Source organism: Pavona decussata, unplaced genomic scaffold (assembly GCF_977016875.1).
Source record: "Pavona decussata unplaced genomic scaffold, jaPavDecu1.1 SCAFFOLD_21, whole genome shotgun sequence".
Classification (NCBI taxonomy): Eukaryota; Metazoa; Cnidaria; class Anthozoa; order Scleractinia; family Agariciidae; genus Pavona; species Pavona decussata.
In genome coordinates this window covers 4,210,651-4,220,253 of record NW_028145444.1, presented here as the reverse complement: position 1 = coordinate 4,220,253, position 9,603 = coordinate 4,210,651, and the positions used below count along the sequence as shown (strand labels likewise).

The 9,603-nt window shown below is 39.8% G+C and overlaps 1 protein-coding gene across 1 annotated transcript; it reads left to right on the top strand.

Moving 5' to 3' along the window:
- Positions 1 to 6,855: 6,855 nt before the first annotated feature.
- On the top strand, positions 6,856 to 7,998 carry LOC146486322 (QRFP-like peptide receptor). The gene has a single exon (XM_085096228.1). The coding sequence runs from the start codon at positions 6,856 to 6,858 to the stop codon at positions 7,903 to 7,905; it is 1,050 nt and encodes a 349-aa protein (XP_084952354.1). The 3' UTR covers positions 7,906 to 7,998.
- Positions 7,999 to 9,603: the final 1,605 nt, after the last annotated feature.

Here is a 9,603-nt window from a genome sequence, read left to right as displayed (position 1 = left end):
TTAATCTCTTTAACACTACATGTGTATTTATTTACCTTGCTGTGACTGACGGCTTCCATTATTTAAGTTTTCTATACGTCGTATTGTTCGCATTATTCTTAAGCTAGCTACACTATAGCGACTGGTCTTGCTAATATCTTATGCCAGTGAAATAATTGCACAACCTTGTTCCCAGGGCCCTCTCTCTTCGAGGGAGGAAGAGAGAGGGCCCTGGGAACTAGTTTGACAATTGCGGTACTAAAAATGGTGAATGCAGCCGTTATTTGAGTCGCAGCGCTCTTTCCTCACCAGAGCCGAACTACCAGAGCCCAACGGTGGAAATATTTTGGTGTCTCAAATAACAATAACCATCTCGCTGAAAAAAAAAGAAGCTGTTATCAGCTTATACTCGGGCCGTATTTGACTGCGTGGTACGTAAGCGTACGATCTTTTAGCTGTGATAACTTTCAGCATCGCTACCTCCCCCAAATCGATGGATATAGAGATATACACTCAGGAAAAAATAGTTCAGGCTTCAGAAGTGATTCATCGTTTTATTGCTACAGCTCTTTTTCGTATGGTGAGGAGCTGACCACAATCATCAGTCAACTTCAACGAATGACCGGTAAAGATTCAAATGCTGGCCATATAAAGTAATCAAAAACTGGAGATTTAAAACAAGCAGCTGCTAGGCGCTAAAATTCAATTCTGCGTGCCGTCATTGAATTCACGTGCCATGATACAAACGGTTATGTTACGTTATACAAGAGGTTTTTGGTACATATCTATTTATATGAGGGCATGGATTTGTGAAATCATTCGAACTGGTGTTTTAAAACAAGCGTTTGCTGGGCGATAACATACTAATGCACGTGGCGTGATACAATTCACGTGCCATAATACAAACGGTTACTTTACGTTATTTGAGAGGTTTTGAGTACATATCTATTTTTGTGGGGGCATGAACTTGGTAATTCATTGCGTTTGTTCAGGTTACAAAGATCTTTTCTACAGATTAAAATAAACTTTTCGTGAAGACATAGGTTACATTTCTTGTTAGTGTTATTATTGGGTTTGCACTTTTTGAGTACTTTCCATTTAATGCGAAATGTTTTGTTTTCGTCCTTCAGGGTCCATTTATGTTCAGATAGTTCCACTGCATTTCGTCTGTTGGTGTTTCAGAAGAATGTGTTGTGGTTTCGGTATCGTTCTTTAAGGTTTGATGCCAGTCCCACGTACGATTCTGTTGTTGTTACCGTCGTTGCCGTCGTTTGGTAGACCACTTTCGCTTGGAGGCATTTAGCATCAAGTGGGCATTCTGCTTTCTTCCTGCAGTTGCAGCTCGGGTCATGATTTTGGTTTGGGGTCGTTGCTACATTTGAGAGCATCTGTTTGTTATGTGATGCGATGATGGTTTTCATGTTTGGCATGCATGAGTACTGAGCTGAGTTTTAGTGTGTGTCTGTTGAAGATCTTGTTTAATGGGTGGTTCTTGAGGAAGCATTTGTCGACGATGGATAAAAATTTCTGTACAATTGACAATTTTTAAATCTCCTATATTTAGCATACACTGACATAAACACTCTAATATCAACTTATCAATATAAGCTCAAATTCCTTTACGCAGATGTATCAACGATATAAAACATGATTTAGCCAAACAAAGCTCTGTGAGCTCTAGGGCACAAATTCAAGAAGTTTGGCGACAAAACGGTTTCCTTCTTGAACAATTCAAAAACTGATGACAAAATTGCAAGTACGTTCGCATAATTTTTCATGCGTGATGTATTCCTTGGCCCGGCAATTTTTCTGAACTTGTTTGGCGTTTCGAATAAAAATGCTCCGCACGATAACCCATAAAGGTTCAGGAATTTTTCGGCGGAGGAATCAAACCCAAGAATTGCCATCGCAGGACTGAGTGTGACACCATAGCAATCGCGTCACCGATTACATCTCTATAAAGTCAATTTGGAAAATTAAGTCTAATTGTGGTCATCAAAATCAAAGCTATTCAGCGGTACTTTCTTTTGGGGCTATGTTGATGTTATTATGCGTAGTTCGAACTTGTAAGTCTCTGGATGAAAACCTAAGGCGTGGACATTAAAATAGAAGCTAAAGAGCAGCAGTTTTCTCAAACGTGGATTTCGGCATTTCTTAAAGATGACCTTTGAAAGTTAAAACGGGTTAATGGATCCTATTCACCTGAACATCGAGCACCTCTGCTGTCCTATTATTCCAAGCGCTCACTAAGTCAGAAACTGTCTATTTTTTTTTTTGAGGTCTGCATTAGAATCTTTGGAATTCTTTGAATTTTCTGAGCATTCTGCAGCATCTTGCGAAGGTCCCGAAGAAAGCTGCAAAACGTCACTATACGTTTCTGTTTCGATTTCCCATTTGCGTTTTACATGCCCTCCATCTTCATCATCTTGCGCGGAGTTAAATTCATTCGAGTGCTGCTCGTGCGACAAACCTTCCAAAGGCTCATGATTTCTTGCAAAACTGTCACCTTCGCTAATTTGCCAATCAGACGAAACCGAATGCACCACGTTCAAGCTACCTCCTCTTCTCTTATACTATATCCACGGGCTTTAATCCTTACATGCTATCATTGCAATCACTTTTTTGTTCTAACGACTCCAGAACTCTCTCGGCGCTAAGGGAAACCGTTCACGAACGCTTCACAACCGACGACAAATGTTTTGATTCGAAAGAAAAGCAACTCGCAGAATACATCGGGGAAAGGGAGGGGGAGCTAAAGAAGCGAAGAAAAATGAGGGAGATCGGGGCCCTCCCCTCCCTTTCACCGATTACTTAACTCCTCACGGCCCGAGTACAAAGAACGCAAAGAATTTGATAACGCGACCGAAAACGTAACTCGTGCCGCCCTAGTACATAAACAAGACCGAGAACTTAACTCGTGGCAAGGAGTCTTATCTCTCGGTCCATCGAGACCCAAAAAATAAAAATAATAATTTGATAACGCGACCGAAAACTTGACTCGTGCTGCCTTACGGCCCGAGTAATTATTGCTGTTTACGTATATTTAGAATTTTTTTTAATTTATGACCGCGTGGATGTTGCCAATTGGAAAAAAAGTAATGTGGCTACATAAATACTGCCAAATTGTGCCCAATGAATGCCCACATTTTAATTGCGATAACCTACAGACTCACAAACGCGCTGTTGAAACAGCTGACAGGTTAAAATGGGTATATTTAAGCAAGTACGCTGGTGAAACTCTGTTTTCGAAGTGTAGTCGCCTCGAAAGCTGGCTTGTAACCTGAAGGGCACTACATCTAGCAAAAATTAACGAACGACTGGTCTCATTAAAACCCAATGCGTTTGTCAGTGAAGCAACTGCGTTTTCTGATTTCAAGCCGTTTAGGAAACAGCCAAAAATGGCGAACTGGACTGAAAATAGGAACTTTACGAGCACGCTGAGACAAGCAAACATAATTCCAGCAAGAGTAGCTGTATCTAACGCTACTTTGAACGTTTTTCTGTCCATCATTGCGTCTCTGGGTAATGTCCTGATCCTTATTGCTCTTCACAAAGCATCTTCTATTCATCCACCAACAAAACTGTTATTTCAATGCCTGGCAGCAACTGATCTTTTAATTGGTCTCGTATCACAACCGCTCTTTGTCATCCTCCTGCTGAATGCTGGCGGCATAAAGATCAACCTCAACTTCAACTTCATTCGGCAATAGATTATTGAAATAAATAATGGTTCTAGTTTTGTTTTTTGCGGAACGTCGATCGTGACCTCGACCGCCATCCGTCAGTGTTGACAGGCTTCTCGCACTGAAGTTGGGACTCAGATACAAAAACGTTGTAACACTGAAGCGAACTCGCGCGCTCACTGTTTGTATTTGGCTAGCTGGGATATCAGTTGGATTTATTTACTTCTTTTGGACCCATTTGAAACGTATCATCTTCGCTACAGCAGTTGTACTTTCAGTCGTCCTTTTATCTATCTCAATATTCTGTTACACGAAGATAATCCTCACATTGCAGCAACACCAAGCTAAGGTGCAAGACCGCCATAATCAGCAAGGAATGACGCCACAGAATATCGGAAAATATAAGATGACGGTTTCTAGGATAGCGTGTGTGCAGTTGGCATTGGTTGTTTGTTGTTTCCTTTTTGGTTTTGATCATAATAATCAAAGTAAATGTATGGACTGGCGTGAGAGCGGAAATCGTTTGGGCATCTACAGGAAGTCTTCTTTACTCATATTCGTCTCTCAACCCGATTCTTTACTGCTGGAAGATAAAAGAAGTAAGGCAACTCGTATCAGACACATTAGGACAGTTTTGTTGTTCAAGTAATCTTCATTGCCTTTATTAGGGACCAAGGAAGATAAGTGGAAACCCGGCGCAACGATCGTTTACAATTTTTAAAACAAGGGTAAGATGGAATATTGATAAGATAAGCTTTTCAAAAAGAATGAATGAAAACAAACGTAACCAGACAAAACAGTCTATCACGGAAGGTTTACAACTCAACAAACAGGCCTAGCTGTAGAAACAACGAGCCGAATAGTTGAGTGTAACGAGAGCGAAGCTTACAGACTCTGGGCTCGTTGAGATTTTAGAAGGACGCTGACAATGTTGAAAACCTGTTGTGAAAACAATTTACTTTTGAATACATGTATTCGCAGACCAGCTTTTGGCAACTCTTTTATTGCTGTTTGTTTTAAACCATTGTGATCTTCTGTAAAAGGAATATAACGCAATTATAGGTAAGTACGTGCTAATTTATTTATTCTTCGGTGTGCTTGCAATTCATTCATGTCGGCTGGTTAATGAATAAAAAAGGTGTGAGTGATCGTTAACTAGACAATAAGACATTGTGTAATAAAGTAAATAGGTACACTGGCCTTAATACCTCGATTTTAGGGTATAAAAACATAACAACAGCTCTTAACAATCTATGGCATTATCAAGAAATGAAACAGTTCTGAGAAATTGAGAATATTACAATAAGAAACACCAGCTAGTTCACTTAACGTTTGTTTGAAGAACACCTTCCGAACTAATTGGTTGTTATTAGAATGTAGCTTATCATAAAAAGGGAATTCCACATGTTTGATTGGTTTAGCGGCCATGGTATCAATACCGTTCAAATACGATAAGTGTACGCATATTTGAAAAAGAAAATATCACCAAAATTAGCAAGATATAAGGAATCGTTCGTGTTGTTGTTAATAAAATAGTTATGCTATTAGCGCTTGTTCGATACAAGTATCATCTCATATCCAACGCACGCTGGTAGAGTAATTGTTAAATATGAACGTTGACTGCAGCAAGACAGCGAGAAGGAAGGGGGGGGGGGGGGGGTGGAGGAGAGAGAGACACTCAACTTAATTTTTTTTTTAGGGAGGCTCGCCCCAAAATCTAAACCCTTATCCTTTTATATAACATTTTTGACAGAAAAGGTAACCCCTTTGCAGTGCTGTAAAACCTTTCTATATTAGCCAAAACAAACTACACTTCAAAACAAAATACCCCGATAAAACAGCTCCCCAAGAAAACAACGTCAACACATAAACCCCCGACAGAGTATCTAGGATGGTCCTTCCTTGGAAACGTAAGAAATCTGCAGCTGCCATACCCACCCCTCCCCACCGCCAGGGAAACAAGACAGACCTTGGGCGCGAGAGGCCTGGGCTCCCCTTATTAATTTTCTTTGTTTCCGGGCTTGGGAGGGCTTTGTAAATCGGTCAGTGGGGCGGCAACGCCAACGAATTTCAACCTGTTAGGGTTGTACAAAAAACGCGATCTGCCCAGGATCCAACTTGGTAGGAGTGGCGTTCAAGTTAAACAAAAGCGGAATGAAAAATTAATCGTCGTGTGCTCTCGTTTTCCACAAAACCTTGAATTTGGTCCATTCACGTCGTTGTTTTGCAGCAAGAGAAATGTACCAAAACTTAAAACGCACGTGCAGAGTGATTGTTTTTCCTCGTCAATCTATTATTATAAGGTGTTGTCGTCGCGGTTGCCGTCGTCGTAGCTTTTAAATTAGCGACGTTAAGATTTGACTACGAGAACGAGATTTAGTGGCTATGTGATCATAATTAGCATAAAACTTTGCCAACTTTAGCCTTGAATTTCTCAAAGAATTATTGATCATTTGAGAAGCCATATCAAACACTCGAAAGTGTGTTTCATCGCCTGCCGCTCTTTTTTCCAACCTACTTCTCAGTGTTTGGATATCTGATGAAACACTGTGTCTCGTGTTTGATATATTACTTGTCACACCAATCTTGTTTCTAGTATCTCCTTATCTGCTGGAGAACAACGGAAAAGAGCGAGAGTTATGGGGATGTGACTGATTTGAAATTTGAAAGTCATACTCGATCAATTCTAAAAGTACGTTAATGATAATGGTCTTTTAGCTAATTGTCAAGCTGGCTTCTGATCTCTTCATAGTACACTAACAAGTTTGCTAGAAGCTACTACCAGCTGGTCTGTCAATATAGATAATGGTTTTATCAATGGAGTAATTTCCGTTGACTTAGCTTAAAGAAGGCTTACGACACGATAGACCATAAGATTCTTTTATGCAAGTTAGTTAACTACGGAGTTCATAACAATGATGACTTTTGTGAACGTTAAGTTGGCAATTAGCATACGAGAAAAAAAATTAAACACCGCATACTAATAAGAAGGAGGTTTTATCGGGTTTTAAAACCACTCCACGTGATGTTTTATCGACCATATGGTCAATGGGCTTATGAATTATTAATGAGATTCTAAAAGATTTTTTAGTACACACACTTGCATGCTTCTCGTTTAACAACAATTTTCTTTTTATTTCAGTTCTAGGAAAGTCAACGCGATAGCTCCATTTAATGCTGTTGGAGTAGTACCATGGATAATTCGCTTGAGAATTCAACGAGCCCAAACTCAACTGGAGTTAAATGCATGCCATTCACAAAAGATGAGCCTATGGATATAAAAGTGGTCAAAGCAGCTTCCTACTCTATCATTATGCTGATTTCACTGCTCGGAAATTCTGCACTCATCGCCATCGTTGCCAGATACAAACACATGCAAACGACTACCAACTTGCTAATCGCAAATATGGCCATATCAGATTTAATGGTATCGGCATTCGCCGTTCCGCGAGAGCTCGCGCAAATCTTCACCGGCGTGCAAAGATGGCTGATTGACGGGACTGCTGGAGTCATTCTATGCAAACTTGTCTATTTCTTCCAAGACATTTCTACCGCTGTATCGATTCAAAGTATCTTGGTCATCACTGTAGATAGGTATGCTGGAGTGGTTCAGCCATATCGAGACCCCATCATTACACGAAGACGGAGACGACTCCTTATTCCACTAATATGGTTAATAGCTATGGGTCTACACGGCAATTACTTTTACACAGTGCGTCTCAAACAAGTCAATAACATACGATACTGCATCTTCAGCTGGGAACCTGCGTTTGACAGTCTACAAGCTCAAAGAATCTACTTCGTGGCGATATCCGTTATCTTAATTGTCATCCCCTTGGCGGTCATTACGGTTTTATATTCACTCATTTTCAGGTCTATACTAAAACAGAGATCATTTTGGAAAACAGTGTCCTCATTCAGAAGGCAAAGGCGAAAAGAAGACACTAAGATCATTAAGAAAATTCTGGCCATCATAGTTTTATTTGTTGTGTGTATACTTCCTATAGATATCACTGGATTGTTACACTTTTTTTGGTGGCAGGAAAAAATTCCTTGTGGAATAGACCATTGGAACTTTGCAGTCAAGTTCATATTTTACTCCAACGCATCGCTTAATCCATGCATTTATTTTCTTCTGAATGAAAGATATCGTCAGAGCCTTTGGAATCTTTTAAAATGTCGGGATTCCCAACCAGAGAGCCAAGCGACGGTGTACGACATGGCCCTACGAACATTAAAGTGAACAAGTTTCAATTCATGTTGAATCGATCACGAATTTATTTGTAGGGTCGAGTGAAAGTAAAACAGTGGTTACTCTTCGGCAAAAAAAAAAAAAGATTTACGGTGGTTTTTCTTGGGTTTCCGTGAGCAGTTGTTAAATTCGAATCACTAGTAATTCGACCATTTTAAAAGAGCCATAACATAGTTTTCAGGTCAAATCCGTCTGGAAAGGATTCCGAATCAAATTAATTTTCTCCTTCGATAATTGGTGAAATAATGTATGCAAATTTTATTTTCTCTTTCTCTCTCTTTCAGATTGATCACTCAGCGAGCTCTGATGGGTTCATTTCATTGCCAGGCAGTTTCTCACTTAACAGTGAACTACGGAAACGTTGAAATTTTTCCCTGAGTTTATTTTTTTGAGCTATTTTTACAAATTAAAATTAAAATGCTAAAACTTGATTGAAAATTTAATAAAAGTAAAGGTAAACTTACAACGCAAATTAATTTCAAAGTAAAAATTGAAATTAAGATCAAATACGTTTCAAAAACTATCATAGAATGGAAACGGATTGCACTGCTTTCGAAAAAGAAACATTTTTAAAAATATCCAGTGGATAATGAACCGTGGTAGGCCCTTATTCGTATCAGACATTACTGACGCTGACAAATCCATGAGACGAACTTATCCCGTACTAATCTGTTGCCTTCATCATATATGCCGACTGTCTTGGATTATCCGGGAGTCTACCGACACGGAAATTATCTGCCGGTCTAAGGTACTGGTCGCCCTGAAATCTCCCATGTAAAATCCACTTTTTCTTTAAATCCACAAAATTTCGTTACTTCTAATTCATGGTACGGCTCCTAGATGCACTTTTGTCTATCTTTCACCCAAGCTTTTATAACGTTCAGACAGAAAGCACAGGAAATGGGTCGATTTGCCGGGAAAGGTGGGAGGAAAGGGGAGGGAGGATTTAGGCGGGAAAGAGAAGAGATCTCCAGAAGATTTTCTGGTATCTCTGCGCTATCCCGCAACTAACACCACATTCTGTGGGGTGAGAGGAAGTAAATTTGCTGTGACTGACAACTTCTTTTATTTCAGTTTTCTGTTTGTCGTGTTGTTCGCGTTATTCTTAAGCTAGCTACACTTTTTTAAAAAAGGCAACTGGTCTTGCTAATATCTTATGCCAATGAAATAATAACACAACCTTGTTCCCAAGTTCCTCTCTCTTCGAGGGAGGGAGAGAGAAGGCCCTGCGAACGAGTTTGACGATTGCGGCACTAAAAAATGGCGAATGTAGCTGTTATTTGAGTTGCAGCGCTCTTTTCGCCGGACGAACTACCAGAGCCGAACGGTGGAACTATTTTGGAGTGTTGAATAACAACAACCATTTCGCTGAAAAAATTATTGCTGTTTACGTATATTTAGAATTTTTTAATTTATGACCGTGTGAATGTTGCCAATTGAAAAAAACGTAATGTGGCTACATAAATACTGCCAAATTGTGCCCAATGAATGCCCACATTTTAATTGCGATAACCTACAGCCTCACAGACGCGCTGTTGAAACAGCTGACAGGTTAAAATGGGTATATTTAAGTAAGTACGCTGGTAAAACTTTGTTTTTTGCAGTGTAGTCACCTCGAAAGCTGGCTTGTAACCTGAAGGGCACTACATCTAACAAAAAATTAAACAACGACTGGTTTCATTAAAACCC

What these genes read in the sequence shown, in the direction of transcription:
- LOC146486322 (XM_085096228.1), top strand. Translation starts at nt 6,856, where the DNA reads ATGGATAATTCGCTTGAGAATTCAACGAGCCCAAACTCAACTGGAGTT.